Consider the following 16,684-nt stretch of genomic DNA (forward strand, 5'->3'; position numbering starts at 1 on the left):
ACTCACCACCACCCCTCTCCCCTGAGGAAAGAACTCACCACCACCCCCCCCCTCTCCCCTGAGCAATGAACTCACCAGCACCCCCCCCCCCCTCTCCCCTGAGCAATGAACTCACCACCACCCCTCTCCCCTGAGCAATGAACTCACCAGCACCCCCCCCCCTCTCCCCTGAGCAATGAACTCACCACCACCCCTCTCCCCTGAGGAAAGAAATCACCACCACCCCCCCTCTCCCCTGAGGCATGAACTGACCACCACCCCCCCCCCTCTCCCCTGAGGAAAGAAATCACCCCCACCCCCCCCCTCTCCCCTGAGGAAAGAAATCACCCCCACCCCCCCCCTCTCCCCTGAGGAAAGAAATCACCACCACCCCTCTCCCCTGAGGAAAGAAATCACCCCCCCCCTCTCCCCTGAGGAAAGAAATCACCCCCCCCCCTCTCCCCTGAGGAAAGAAATCACCACCCCCCCCCCTCTCCCCTGAGGAAAGAAATCACCCCCCCCCCCCCCCTCTCCCCTGAGGAAAGAAATCACCACCCCCCCCCCCCCTCTCCCCTGAGGAAAGAAATCACCACCCCCCCCCCCCCCTCTCTCCCCTGAGGAAAGAAATCACCACCACCACCACCCCTCTCCCCTGAGCAATGAACTCACCAGCACCCCCCCTCTCCCCTGAGGAATGCCAACTATTCAGCAGGAACATCTCTCAAGATCTACATGTCAACTTAGTGCAACCCTGCAGAGAGCCTGTCCCCATCACGTCAGATCAGGAGGAGCCATGGCAGCTGGGAACACAGGAGGAGAAACGCTGTCTTTTTACCACCTTGGATTAGTGAACACAGCGTAACGCTGTCCTTCTGTTTGTGCTTTGAAGAGTGTTGTTTGTAGTGCTGCTGTCACAGATCATGTGTTTGTAGTGCTGCTGTCACAGATCATGTGTTTGTAGTGCTGCTGTCACAGATCATGTGTTGTTTGTAGTGCTGTTGTCACAGATCATGTGTTGTTTGTAGTGCTGCTGTCACAGATCATGTGTTGTTTGTAGTGCTGTTGTCACAGATCATGTGTTTGTAGTGCTGCTGTCACAGATCATGTGGTGTTTGTAGTGCTGTTGTCACAGATCATGTGTTTGTAGTGCTGTTGTCACAGATCATGTGTTTGTAGTGCTGTTGTCACAGATCATGTGTTGTTTGTAGTGCTGCTGTCACAGATCATGTGTTGTTTGTAGTGCTGCTGTCACAGATCATGTGTTTGTAGTGCTGCTGTCACAGATCATGTGTTTGTAGTGCTGCTGTCACAGATCATGTGTTTGTAGTGCTGTTGTCACAGATCATGTGTTTGTAGTGCTGCTGTCACAGATCATGTGTTTGTAGTGCTGTTGTCACAGATCATGTGTTTGTAGTGCTGCTGTCACAGATCATGTGTTTGTAGTGCTGCTGTCACAGATCATGTGTTTGTAGTGCTGTTGTCACAGATCATGTGTTGTTTGTAGGGTGTGCAACGTTTTCTGTGCGTGACGATATTTTTTCGGATGGCAGATAAAAATACGCATACCAAACTTCGGACTGTGTGTAAACTCCGCCTGATATTCAGACTGAAGATCGTTACTGTAACTCATAAACTAATTTCCCCTCTACTCAAGAGGACTGGTCTGGAGCCAGTCTATAAACTCCTTGTCCATGGATCATTTTGATGTTCTGTTGCACCTGTTTTCTTCAAGTAGTGCTGTTGTCACAGATCATGTGTTTGTAGTGCTGCTGTCACAGATCATGTGTTTGTAGTGCTGCTGTCACAGATCATGTGTTTGTAGTGCTGCTGTCACAGATCATGTGTTTGTAGTGCTGCTGTCACAGATCATGTGTTTGTAGTGCTGCTGTCACAGACCATGTGTTTGTAGTGCTGCTGTCACAGATCATGTGTTTGTAGTGCTGCTGTCACAGATCATGTGTTTGTAGTGCTGCTGTCACAGATCATGTGTTTGTAGTGCTGTTGTCACAGATCATGTGTTTGTAGTGCTGTTGTCACAGATCATGTGTTTGTAGTGCTGTTGTCACAGATCATGTGTTGTTTGTAGTGCTGCTGTCACAGATCATGTGTTGTTTGTAGTGCTGCTGTCACAGATCATGTGTTTGTAGTGCTGTTGTCACAGATCATGTGTTTGTAGTGCTGCTGTCACAGATCATGTGTTGTTTGTAGTGCTGCTGTCACAGATCATGTGTTGTTTGTAGTGCTGCTGTCACAGATCATGTCTGTACTTTGGGTGTGTCACTGCTGGTTTGTTTTGTCTCACCAAAACCAATGGGTTTTTCTTTTGATAATAGCATCATGCTTTGTGGCCCCGCTGGTGGTCAGGTTCTGCTGCTCTCATCTCTGTGGTATGATTGTCTATGTGCATCTCATCCATGAAGACATGCAGGATACATGAAGGTAGTGATGAGTAGTTAGTTATATCATATCAGTAATATACTGAGGCTTCTAAATTCCTCACACTTATTAACCCATTGATACCTGATGCAGCGTTTGCGTGTATATCCCTCATTTGTGTGCGTATCCCTTTAAGACCGCGAACCGCGTTGACGCGGTTCGCGGTCTTAAAGGGATACGCACACAAATGCTGCATCAGGTATCAATGGGTTCAAGGGAAATCTATCCTCCTCACATGTTCCTACACTGTTACATAAGCAGCAGTCTGTGATGTCCAATGCTTCTAGAGGAGTTGTGCCTTTCTTCTTCTGCTGTGCCCGCTATCGTCTTTCATCTTAGTTCAGCGAGTGATTTCCCAGAATGCCTCGTCGTCACAACCCCCAGAAAACGGGTGTGAAGTTGTCGATTCAGTTGTTGCAACTGTGGGTTCTATAGAGAGCGAGAGCGATAGCGAGCAACATGGTTTGTCTTATGGCTGCATTGCATTCTAGGCGTTTAAGGCGGCTGCCAGTGGATAAATTGGTGTGTCTCACTCCTCTATGATGGATTGCAAAAGGGTGAGTCTTCAGTCTAGACGTCGCCCGGCTGAAAGTCGTTCTGGTCCGTTGGAGCTGCACTGGAAAATCTTGAGATGACATCACATTGTGGCCAGAATACATAGGAAGAAGATGATGATGGCCAATGATTTAAGGTACTTCAGCAATAGCTAAGTGTTTTAGGGTGGATTTCTTCCTTTTAAGTCAATAAATTATTCTCCCCATTTATCTCAAATAGGCCTTATGTCGAGGGAGAACGTTGTCGGCTCAGTCCTTATGCTCTTTGTGTCTGTGTGATCTCGGGGTGTAGCGTGAAATCGGGAGGACAGTGTGGAGAAAATCCACATCTCATTTGCTATTCCTATATGTAAAAACCCCATGCTGATTAAATGGGGCTCTGCCCCTGCAGAGATACCGTCAGATATACTGTGTGTCACATCTTGCCAGTTCCCGCTTGAGGGGATTAGCTCTGGTGTGTCTCCAGGGGCGACGGCGATGCGCTCAAACTAACTGTCACTTGGCATCGACATTCGACACCCGGCTTTGGCAAACGTCCGCCTCCCCTCCTCCACCCGAACGGAGCCACCTCCCTCCCTCCCCCCGAACGGAGCCTTTCTCAGCTTGGCACTCATAAACACCATCCATACTGCAGGGATGTGGTGGTGTTTTTTTTGGAGGACGGGTGATGCTTTATTGACCTCCATAGGGAATTGGTGTTTCCAGGTCAGGTTCAGCTACAGAAAAGCCCCCTGGAGCTGATCATCATAGGGACAATCAGAGCCGTGTATATAGAAGAGTTGCGACATCTCCGTTCACTCCAATGGACCAGTTTTTTTACTCTCAAGAGTTCCTGGAAGTAAGGTTCTGGATTAAGCAGCGCTGTGTCGAGTTGCAGCAAAACGGACAGTTTGTGATGTACTTTGAAAGGGTCCGACGTTGAAAGAATCAAGTTGTACACTATCAGCTTTATTTTAGCATTCAAAAGTAGCGCGCGCCTCCTTCCTGGCTGTTCATTGGCTACTGAAGTCATGCATTTTGCACTATCAGCTTTATTTTAGCATTCAAAAGTAGCGCGCGCCTCCTTCCTGGCTGTTCATTGGCTACTGAAGTCATGCATTTTGGACCTCCGCTGACGCCATTCTCTTACTAGATTGCTCTGGGGAGGGACAGTGTATCAATGTATAACAATGTATCGAAATTCAATATATCACATTACAAACGTGTAACAATACGTATTTGCGGGGCAGAAAAATGAATGAAGATATTGGATACATTTTATTCTGCTGTAATAATATTTGCACGTTGTCATGACATTTTTAACCCATTGATACCTGATGCAGCATTTGTGTGCGTGTCCCTTTAAGACCGCGAACCACGTTAACGCGGTTCGCGGTCTTAAAGGGATACGCACACAAATGAGGGATATACACACAAATGCTGCATCAGGTATCAATGGGTTAAAATGACGCTTACATTCTAGCAAGCCAATGCCGTCGCTAGAAAGACATCATTCTGCCAGACTTTCTGTCACACTTTGTTGTCATTGAACTTTAATTTATTACGTTGTATCGTATTGACCCCATATCGTGTATCGGATCATACGGTGAGATGATCGCACCATCAGCCCATCCCTCGTGCCTTGCTCAGAGACACCTCAGCAGCAGGGCGTCTCTCCGACACCATTGTTTCCTCCAGGTTGAAGGACGGTCTCTCTTACCACTAACACCTTCAGACGACCCCGGTGTGACTTGCACAATATGAAACACAAGCGTTTGCACAATGCGCTTTCTTTCTTTCCCAGCAGCATACTTCCACGTCTTCGCACAATTCGATACACATTTTGAAAGAATATCTCCATTGTAGCTTTTTCATGTCTAATTATAGATTGTCCTTGACGTTTCGTGAGCGCAGCGTGAGGTAGTTTCAAGATGTGAAGTGAGAAGGTTAGGTTGGTGTTGGTCCCTTTGGATTTGTCAGAAGACAGGAAGTGCTGCAGGCTAAGGAGGAGTGGACAGACAGAGAGGAGAGACACAGAGACACAGAGACACAGAGACACAGAGACACAGAGAGGACAGACAGAGAGGAGAGACACAGAGACACAGAGACACAGAGACACAGAGAGGACAGACAGAGAGGAGAGACACAGAGACACAGAGACACAGAGAGGACAGACAGAGAGGAGAGACACAGAGACACAGAGACACAGAGAGGACAGACAGAGAGGAGAGACACAGAGACACAGAGACACAGAGACACAGAGAGGACAGACAGAGAGGAGAGACACAGAGACACAGAGACACAGAGAGGACAGACAGAGAGGAGAGACACAGAGACACAGAGACACAGAGAGGACAGACAGAGAGGAGAGACACAGAGACACAGAGAGAACAGACAGAGAGGAGAGACACAGAGACACAGAGAGGACAGACAGAGAGGAGAGACACAGAGACACAGAGACACAGAGAGGACAGACAGAGAGGAGGGAGGCCGTTACATCAACTTACCTTCATGTGACAGTAAAGACGTTGCTCTAATGAACTGAGTGAGGAGCAGCAGAAGCAGGGGGGCGGTTTTTACTCATCGTTTCCTGTCATCTAGCTGTGCGATGGTCTCCTGCCCACAATGCATCTCACCATGACTTTCACTAGCCTACTGTGATGACGGAGGTTGTTCAGCATCTGATTCAGCAAGTTTTTGTCTTCTCTTTCCCCCCCCCTTCACATTATCTCCCCATTTATACAACCCCCCCCCCCCCCCGCTGTTCCGGTTGTGGCTCCACCCCCTTCTGCCATGCTTCCTCTGATACATGTGCAGTCGCCGGCCGCTTCTTTTCACCTGACAGCCAGGGCTTTCACCGGCAGGACGGAGCGGGTGGGAGGATCACGCTATTTCCGCCCCCAGTTCCCCTCCCCCCCCTTCCCCCCCGCCTAACAGGCGCCCCAACCGACCAGAGGAGGCACTACTACTAGTGCAGCAACCAGGACTCATCGTACCCCACCGGCTTCCCACCCGCAGACACGGCCAATTGTGTCTGTAGGAACGTCTTACCAAAGCCCGGAAGTACATGTCAGTCAGACAGGTATCCAGTAAGGAGCGGAGATACTCCACTGTGTTATTTATCTGACAGAACTGAAATGACTCAAAAAATTACATTTTCCAGGGAAACTCCACGTCGGTGGTGACGCGCGGCACCTCCGACGTGTATTTATGACTAAAGAGGCCCTCAGGTTCGTATAACTGTCAAACCTTCGACTGGATGTAGTGCGTGTCGTGAGGATCAGTTGTTTTGTCCCAGCATGCACTGTGGTTTGGCACATCATATCCTGTTGAAGATACAGTTGCCATGCTGCGACTGTTTAGAGATGTTACAGCAGAGGGTGGGGAGATTTCCTCAGAAGCACTATCATAGTGTTGCAGCTTGTCAGTGAATCACCAACGAGAGTGCAAGGTCGTGTGGGTGCCATATCTACACGGGGGAGGGGTACAAAGGTCTTTAAAACAGTACGGGACAAAATGAATATTTGAGTTATGAGCTATTTTTAGTGAGGAGGGGGTTGATTAAGATTAAGATGAAACCGGACGGACAAACCCCCGTCTTTATTTTGTCATGAACACCATTTTGGCATGCACACACGACGTGCACGGCAGCCAGCTTTGACCCATCCTGGCTCGTCCTCGAGGCTCCTCCGTGGTTCAGCCCAGGAGCGGTTGGCAGCTGCAGTGAAGCACCCGGGGAGACCAACTTCTTCCAACCGCCGTTGGTCACATGATCTTCTGCATGTTTTCAGTGAGGGGTTTATATATGGAGGAACCCCAGGGGAGCACGGGGAGAACATGCAAACTCCACACACAGAAAGGCCCTTTTGACGAGATAGCCCACCTGGGCAGTTGTAGGCACTGAAGACATGGGGGGGAACACACCCCCCTCACCGCCCACAGTGTCCCAGGCAGGAATCGAACCCAGGACCTTCTAGCTGTGAGGTGACACACTGTGCCACCGTGCCCCCAAATACTAAGGGACAATCCCATTGGCCGAGGGCCAGCATGCGCTCCTTACTTCACCCGGGTTGAAGTAGTAGTAGTAGTAGTAAGGCTACTACCTCCTCTTACTCTGCTCCATCCTGGCATTTTGTGGTTGAATGAAAACATGTCAAGTTTATTAATAATAGCCCTTCATCACAAAGTGTGTCTCACAGGAGGATCTAACTAATTAACAACCAAACACTATATAAAAAGAGACAATATGGGTTTTCTTGGTGGATCAGTGGTCTAAGGTGTGTGCCATGAAACTGCACTGTCTCTCTTCACGAGACTAATAAAGGCAAAAAGAATGTTTAAAGAGCAGTGATTCTCAACCTTTTCCATATCAAGGACCCCTAATTCAATCCACATTAAAGCCATGGACCCCCCCCCCCCCCAATGAGATTTTGTCTCAGATCCAAATCTGAGAATATTTGTTATTGTTTGATATGATTTTTGTATGACTATATCTGTATTGTGGGTCAGAGAGATAACAATGAGACTAGATCTAATACAGTGATTCTTCGACATTCTCTAATTGTGTTCACTTCTTATCAATGAAATAATACTGAAGAGGAATCATCCATTTGCTGTGTGGACCCCCTGGAACCCCCTCAAGGACCACTGGTAGTCCCCGGACCCCCCCCCCAGTTTAGAACCACCAGAATACAGTAACACAAACAATCCACTGCCTGCCATGATTTGTGCTCGATGACAGAAACGGAAACGAAACTATGACACAACGAGCAGTCGGTGCAGCAGGCTGCCTGGTGTCATGTGACCCACTAGGCCAGCACCAGCGCCGTATCGATTACAGTTAGTTATCGTTCTGTTCGTGTCACTCGTGTCACTGTCATTTGTAGCTATTGATTTAGCGCCGCGTGCGTCAGTCAGTGTGAGGCAGCAGCAGCAGCAGCAGCGGCGCACATGTCGGTGCACATGTCGGTGCACATGTGTGCCATGCCAGCCCAGCACGCCGAGATGATGAAGATGAATGATTGCTTGTTGACAGTGGAAACATGGAAGTTGTGACACGTTTGGCTCGAGGGAGACGATGACAGAAATAGGGGAGGTGAAGTTTGACCCAGCCCGCGCGCTGTGTGTAATTATGTTAATGCACATGGCCACTGGCAGAGCGTAAGAGAGAGAGAGGCTGTAATCAGTGGGTCAACCTACCCCCGAAATGTGTCCAAATGAAGAAATTACCATGTACTCTGCGCTCTGAACCGCTTCCCATGGGCCCGTCCTTACCCAGAAGCCTTCGCTTCACACGGCCCATTTATTTGAACTGGCGCTCACCCGCAGCAGCACTCCGGCGCACTCCGAGGAACGGCTCGTAAAAAAAAAAAAAAAAAAAAAAAAAAGTCATCGGGTCCTCATTATCGTCATTACTATAATTATTTTCTATATTTACCTTGTGCGAAACCAGGCCAAATGAGTGTGCTGGTTCACTCGCTCTCCGAGCCACCCCCGGGGCACGTGTCGCAGTGGTATGGCCCTAATTTTCACACCTGCCCCCCCCCCCCCCCCCCCCCCCCCCCCCGGGCTGCACCGGGGCAACCACAGCAGCAGCGTGATGTTCTCACAGATGGAGCGTACCACTTTTTGGGGAGTGTGGGGGGGGGGGGGGGGGAGGGGGGGGGGGGACCGCGGGGGTAACGGGGCGCGTTTGTTTGGGCCGAAAACATGCTCGCCTCTAAAAAGCAGGGCCGCTCCCGTCGCCATGGCGACCCCGGATTCCCGGCTATGCGCTGCGGTCGCAGCTTTTGGCCGCGGGAGCGGGGGAATTTCAGCTGTTGCATTTGTGTGAGCTCATTTCGCCGGAGCCACCTTCATTAGATTGATGGCTCCTCCAGAGAGGCAGAACCGAGCCAGAACCACCCAAGAGAGCTCGTACCGAAAAGCAAAGGTGGGGCCCTTTTTGGGGCGGTGGAGTTACATAACGGCCGGGGCGTTTTTATTTTTGGAACGGTCAGCAGCGGGAGCTCTGTGTGTGCTGCTCGCCTGGAGCTCTGTGTGTGCTGCTCGCCTGCACAAATGAGACACAGACGACTGTTTGCGCTCAGACGAGACACGGGCGGAAAAAATGCCGTGTTGATGTAGAGAGGTGCATGAGTCACGGGCGTCTCCCACAGCAGAGAGGGGGGTTCAGGGGGAGAGGAGAGAGGGGTCCGGACAGCTGGTTCTGAGACCATCCGGGTCTGGGTTCCGCCGGGTCTCCATGCGTGTTGATCTCCTGCTCCAGGTGTGAATCTGGACTGCTGAGCTTTGCACGATTCCACGCTTTCCTCTAACGACGAAAACATATGAGCCCGTGAGAGTAATCTCCAAAGCCAGATGTTGACAAGGACCTGAGAGACCCCACCATGTGTGTGTGTGTGTGTGTGTGTGTGTGTGCGTGCGTGCGTGCGTGCGTGCGCGCGTGTGTGTGCGCATGTGTGTGTGTTTTAAAACCTTGTTTTTGTCATAAACACAAGGTGAACGTCGTATGGCATCGATTTTCAGTCATTAGGTCCCCAGTCTGTTAAGTAGATTAGCTAGTGATGGTGCCACCTACCTACATCAGTCACAGCGACTGTTTTGTTTGTGAAGGCCTCATGTATCTTCTTAGCTGTCTCTCCCTGCTCTACACACCTCTAACCAACTTGTGTTTTTCTTTACGTTCTTCATATTTCCGAGCAGAACCAGAACCTCCCCTGGCTTTGTCACGAGCAGAACCAGAACCTCCCCTGGCTTTGTCACGAGCAGAACCAGAACCTCCCCTGGCTTTGTCACGAGCAGAACCAGAACCTCCCCTGGCTTTGTCACGAGCAGAACCAGAACCTCCCCTGGCTTTGTCACGAGCAGAACCAGAACCTCCCCTGGCTTTGTCACGAGCAGAACCAGAACCTCCCCTGCCTTTGTCACGAGCAGAACCAGAACCTCCCCTGGCTTTGTCACGAGCAGAACCAGAACCTGCCCTGGCTTTGTCACGAGCAGAACCAGAACCTCCCCTGGCTTTGTCACGAGCAGAACCAGAACCTCCCCTGGCTTTGTCACGGTGCCATCAGGCAGCAGTGGAATGCCTCTCTTCTCGCCGCGTAACATCTTTGGGAAAAGAGATGACTTCCCGGAAGACGACGTGCTCATCATCTGCGGGCGAAGCCTAAAAGTGCGCGGGGGCGGTCGGTCTGGTACCTCCCTCCCCGCCCCCCCCCGGGGGCGGTCGGTCTGGTCCCTCCCTCCCCGCCCCCCCCCGGGGGCGGTCCCTCCCTCCCCTCCCCGCCCGCCCGCCCGCTGACAAATGGCAAACACATGTGTTTACAGCAGGATCAGTGGCAAAGCCATGGAGTCACCTTGTTATGACTAACCAATGTTTACGCCGGAGATCTGACGCCCGCGTTAATAGTCAGTTTCACCTGCTCCCGTTACAGTTTGTGCAGCGGAACACAAGCAAACAAAAACACGCCGACAGGAGCCGAGTCTTCCCCCCTCGTCGCATGACTTCAAAAGGACAGGGCGTTATTTCAGTTAGCCGTTATGGTTAACAGGCTGTTTGATAACCGTTCTTCAGGGCGATCCTCTACAGGCACTGGTTCTTCTCAACCCTCTTCGTATCAGTTTAGTCTGGCTACGGACCCGGGAGATTTTATTTTCAGATATGGTTTTGTCCAGAATTCCATGACTATCTGTACTTTAGGCGGAGAGATAAGAGAAACTACGATCGTTCTAAAAATGACAGAATAGTGCAGCTTAACAATTGATCCAGGAGTGCCCTCAATGACCCCCTGGTGGTGCCTGGACCGCACGTTGAGAACCACTGCTTCTATGTGGTGACATATTTGAAAGATCCAATTTTTTGTGTCACATAATTCATTTAACAATTACAAATCGATCGAGATTATGATATTAAATCATTATATCCAGGGTGGGAATTTCGTCATTTTAGGGGCGTGGCCATCTGACATTCGGCATCAAAAAATGTTTAGGGCACAAGGCCACATGCCAGGGCACAAAGGCATCGTGAAGAGTGATCTTCCTGAAATGTGGTTAAAACCTGAAAGAAGAGCAGATGCACACCCTCACAAACGTATGGATAGGTGCGTCGGAGGATAGAGTCCATAAGTAGAAGAAAATAATTCCCGCACGCTATCCAGTAACTGGCAAACTTTCAAATGTGTGTTAAAATGAGCCAATGACACATCCTTTGCATAGGGCAGCTACATTAAACTGAGACCACTGATGCTTTTAAGGCAACTGAGCAGCTAGCAGGCTGGTAGCAGGGCACTGCCAAGGTGGCCTTAGGGCTCTCAGGGCATCACGGCCAGGGGGAGGGGCCACAGAGGCCATGGCCCCACCCTGATTATATCAGAAGTCACCCCCACTGTGAAACACTGTCTTTAACTTTGCTCCTCTCTAGGTAGCGTTAAAGTCGTAATAATGATACCTATTTATACTTTGTGTAATGATGTTTACAGAGCCGCGAGCTCAGCCCCAATAAAGTGAAACAGTGGTGAGAAGGAGGCAGAGTACGTGAGAATGTGTGGATGAACTCCCTGCTGGGACGTCTGTGGTCCTGCTGGGACGTCTGTGGTCCTGCTGGGACGTCTGTGGTCCTGCTGGGACGTCTGTGGTCCTGCTGGGACGTCTGTGGTCCTGCTGGGACGTCTGTGGTCCAGGACTCACCGCAGACGATGATGAGCTGCGTGGTCGTGTTTTGTCAAACGGTGTTTTTCCCACCAGACTTCAGCTGAACTCCAACTACCGGACGCAAATTAGTCACCTCATTAACTGACGGTGGTGACAATATGCGCCACTTTACTGAGGTGTTCGTAATCCTATAATAGCCCAACCGAGATATGAGATCAATATTGTGTGTATTACTGGCTGTGTGGAATTGATCATTTTATATTATGTTCATAATATGCCTCCTTTTTCAGATCCATTTGGTTTGGTCTTTAAGTCTCAAGCTTATTCTGTTTTGCTTTCATTTTGGTACAAAATGCGTGACAGTTGTGTTTGTGTGAATGTGTTGACACCTGAAGAGGGCTTAGCAGATGAGCAGACCCTGTGGTTTGTGGACAGTTTTATTTTCGCAGTTAGCACGGTCTGAACTGGGCCATGTTGTTGAGTAGATGTTTGTGTGTACGACTGTGTGTACGTGTGTGTGTACGTGTGTGCGTGACTGTGTACGTGTGTGCGTTTGAGTGTGGCAATACAACCGATATTCCTTGTTGTTTTGGCAGCTGATTAGAGTGAGCACTATAATTAGTGGAGAGACATGGGAGTAGACAAAAGAAGTACGATAATATGTCTGTGCTTGTGTCTGTGGGGCTGATCTTGAACTACTTTCTCCTCTGAGCGTGACGCATTAGGGAGTTAACCTCCGCATGCCAAAATGTCTCAAAACGAAACCCAAATATAACAGTAGCGAGCTGCTATAAATAGCTCCGGATAATAGCAACTTCTCCGTTTTGTTTTTGCACTGAATCACCGCGTCATTCTCTCAAGAAAAAATGGTGTCTCTGTTGACAATCCGCATCATCATCACAGGCGTTTCGTATCAGTCGGTCAGCTCCGCTCCCATTGGGCGACGACGGTGACCTTTGGGGTGAGGAGGATCGAGCGCGATGCCAGCGGTCGGGTGTCTCCCCGGCTAACGGGCGTGACGGTGCACTGAGACAATAGCCAGCGAGGCCAGAGACTCACCGTGAGAGATAACGATGTTGCGACTAATGGAGAGAGTTTCACGTGGGAACCGTCTGAGTCAGGAAAGGCTTCCTGATTCCCACACTGATGTACAGTCGAGCGAGACTCCGACAGAAGGAAGAAAAGGAAAAAGACTTTGAATTAGGAAAGAAACAGAGATAGAGAGACATCCATTTCCTTGGAGACAAGAGCGTTTACACACGCAGGGTTTCTTGTTTACATGTGTTTGTGCTCATCCCCGGTTTGCCAACGTTTCTGATCCAAACTGCGCATGTGGCGTGTCAGATATAGGAATCCAAGTTCATCCTCTCTACACGCAGCTCATGAAAATGAAAATGAAAAACAATTGAAGTGAATGTTGATCAATTTTCAAACATTAAAAAAGGCTCTATACCACTCTTCTGGAGACTTGGATTACGCCAGACGAGCTGTGAGCCATCCCCACAACCCCACGTTGTTGTTGTTGTTGTTGTTGTTGATTTGAAAGTTGGTCACCAATGCGTTTAAATTGTTTAGGATAATGCTCCAACTCTGTTAAAACTCCACAAATGTTTTATACTAGAAAACTCGTTTTAGACTGGAGAACTTCTCCTGACCTTCCATCGGCATGGGGTCGAGTAGACTGAATGTTCATTTTTGGGTGAACTGATCCTTTAAGCCCACTGTAGCTCAAAGTGTTGAGAGATGAGAGTTGATGAAGATGCAAAGCAGATCTCAAATCAGCGGCATTGGACCAACAGCGCCATTACTGCACAGCATGGTCTCAATCCCACAGTCTCTCTGTGGTTTCTTCTTCATTATTCTCAGAGATTCTTTGGTATTTGAATGCTGCAGCAGTACTATATATAACTATAGGCTGTGTACAAACAAGGGACGTATGTTAGTCGTTATGTGGTGTGTTTACAATGCCCGTCTGACGGGGGCGGAGGGTAGAGGAGAGGGCTGAATGCCAGAAGGTTGTTCATTCAAAGTAGAGAGCCAAAGTGAACGTCACTTCTCGCTTCAGCACTGCACCAGAGATTTTCATCCGCCATTTATTTTCCCGTAGACATTTCGTAAAATGCTTGTAAAAAAAAATAGATTTATGTTGATGTTCAAACCAAACGGTTTAGATATATTTAGAAACAGGAGAGACCGCATAACGTTTCACTCGGACAAAAGCGTAAAAACAAAAATGCAGATTGAAAGAAAATATTTTTTCCATGTTTTGTTTATTTCGTTTTGGTCCTAGTGAAATGTTCTATGGTCTCTCCCAATTCTTCCCCAACATCTTTCTTCATTTGTACTTTTTTTCCACATTTAGAATAACAGTAAAGACATCAAAACTATGAAAGAACACAGGTGGAGTTATTATGCAGCGACCACAAAAGCGTTAAACAAATCAAAGCAATCTTATATTTTTTAGATTCAAGTAGCCGTCGACCTTTGCCTTGATGGAACCTGGCTTTGGAAAGAGATTCGTACATAGGCATCAACTTCACTCCAAACGTTTGACTGGCAGTGTACTGTTAAGGTGCTTTTGAGCAAGGCACTTACTCCCAAATTGCATCTATGGAGTCGATAAGGCCGGCAGTACAGGGCTGTTGTACTGTGTGTGTGCAGCTCCCAGGTTTGAATGTGTGTATGGAACTTATATAGGAGTCTGAAGCAGGGCGTCGCTGAACATTTGGAGCATGCTCAGTTGAGTCTTTGCCTGGATAAATAGCGGCTACAGGAAAGAAGGCGGGTGCGTTTTACCGAGGCAATTATTGCTAATTGGCCCCTCTCAGACACAATAGCGACACCCTGCAGGCCTTTCCTATCTCCAGATCTGTGGTTGGGAGTCATTATCTCTCAGCGCTCCACTCAGCGGCCCTTCAGATAGCTGTACCCCCAAGGCTGGCCCTCCACTCACCGGCCCTTCAGATAGCTGTACCCCCAAGGCTGGGAAACCCCTATCAAGTTCAAATTGGCTTGAAAGACATCTGGTGTGGAGCAGGCGGTTCATGTAATAGTGCGTGGTAATTTCACAAGTGGCAAGAAGTCCACCAGCGTGTTATTCACCATAGTGTTCTGACAATGTCCCAGAGTATGTGGAGGTCAACTCCGCCGTGTGCGGGTTCAGTCTATAACCTGGTATATAACGGTGCTAGTTGTTGATACGATTCGCCCTTTTCCCTGTTACAATGACTGTAAATCAGTAATTAAATGCAGGGCGAGTGTAGTATGTGGTATAGTAATGTATAGAAGTATATGATCTAGTATAGGATGTATATGATATGTATACATGCAGTATATGTATGGTATATCTGTATAATGGTTTGCAAAGCCCTTTCAGACTTGATTGTGATCAAAGAACTTACATTGCTAAGAACTGAAGGCTAATAGGTTGTTCCATTGCAACATCAGCGCACAGCAAATCCGCCATTTTGGCCTGAAGGAGACTACCGTAATGACGCCAGTAAAACGTCCCGCCTACAAAGTGCCGTACAAAAGTACCTCTAACGAAATGACCTGTGCTCTTCCTTCCTGGTCATCATGGTGTGTCTCTCTCTGTCATGGTTGTCTGATGTTTCCCATTGGCGCAAGGAGGGAGGCATTTTCAGGCCAAAATGGCGGCAGCGCTGTTGTCATAAAAGCACCAGAGCTTTGTCTCTTGGCTTCTATACTCTTTGCTGTGATAAAGGGCTTTATAAATAAACAAGACGAGACTAGACTATGTAATGGCAGAGAAGGTTCATGTTGGTCTCCACTGTCTGATTTTTCTGCAGAACCTGATGGCCAAAGCGCTGTACGACAACATGCCGGAGTCCCCCGAGGAGCTGGCCTTCCGGAAAGGGGACATCCTGACGGTCATCGAGCAGAACACGGGCGGGCTGGAGGGCTGGTGGCTCTGCTCTCTGCACGGTCGCCAGGGCATCGCCCCCGGCAACCGCCTCAAGCTGCTGATCGGACCCATGTTCGAGGCCGGGTCCCCGGCCGCCGGCGCCGGCGCCGCCCAGTCCCCTACCCAGGGCTCCGCCTACCAGAAGTCCGGCTCGGCCCAGGGGCTTTACCAGGTGCCGCAGTCCCTCCAGAGCCCGCAGCAGCAGGACCACCAAGGCATTTACCAAGTTCCTCCAGGACACGACGTCTACCAGGTCCCACCGAGGAGCACGCTAGCTGCTGACGTCACGCCCAGCAAGGTGAGAGAGAGAGATGAGAGAAACACTGCTGGCATGTGGACGTATAGAGCATTTGACTTCTGTCTAAGTGTCGTTTACGTTTCCCCCAGTCATTTTGCAACGCATGTCATTTTTTACGCTTTACTCATTTTTCATTGTGTTTAAAACAGCTTGAAATGAACTACGGTCCCGGCTAACTAAGACCCCATAAATAAGAAAACATGAATATGACAATTATGTTTTTAGAGGGATTATTTCCTGGCGGAGACTTTGTTTCCTTCCTGTGGGAGTCAGGTGACTGACAGTGAGCAGAGCGTAACGCAACAGTGCATCGATAGGAAAACACTCACCTCAGGGCTCAGTGAAGTCATGATTAAACGTCAACTTTGACGAACCCAAATGAAAGCTTCATGTTTACCGTGATGGATTAACTAGTTCAGGCAATTTTCAAGCCTGTGGTTTGTCACACGTACCAACGTGCAAAATCCAACGTCAGCCAATGGCGTCTTGTGAAAGTAGGAACAATGCTAACTTCCAGCTACACTGACTGCTGGAGGTATCAGGATGGAATAAGGATGATAGATGATTCGCACAAACTTAAAAAAAAACAAAATAAAACACCGGTATTATCCTTTAAACGCAATAGTAGAGCAGTGGTTCTCAACCCTTCTCATATCAACGACACTTGATTTCGTCACATTCGGGCCATTGGGTTTATGAGTCACAGGAAGTGTCAATACAATCGTAAACTTCCGATTGTATTGACACTTCCTGTCAGTCTCTCAAGCCAGACGCCGGTCTCTTCTCCATAAGGTGAATATTGTAGGTAGAGAGAGATAAGAGAGAAACTATGATCAAAACAGTCAAATCTAAAATGACAAA

The 16,684-nt window shown here is 48.9% G+C and overlaps 1 protein-coding gene across 1 annotated transcript in view; it reads left to right on the forward strand.

Moving 5' to 3' along the window:
* nedd9 (neural precursor cell expressed, developmentally down-regulated 9) overlaps positions 1–16,684 on the forward strand; it is a 40,278-nt gene that overhangs the window by 6,630 nt on the left and 16,964 nt on the right. The window contains exon 2 of the mRNA XM_083646395.1: positions 15,410–15,823. Within this exon, the coding sequence (XP_083502521.1) occupies positions 15,410–15,823 (414 nt within the window). The remainder of the gene's footprint in view (positions 1–15,409; positions 15,824–16,684) is intronic.

Source organism: Poromitra crassiceps, assembly GCF_964638095.1.
Source record: "Poromitra crassiceps genome assembly, chromosome: 11".
Lineage (NCBI taxonomy): Eukaryota > Metazoa > Chordata > Actinopteri > Beryciformes > Melamphaidae > Poromitra > Poromitra crassiceps.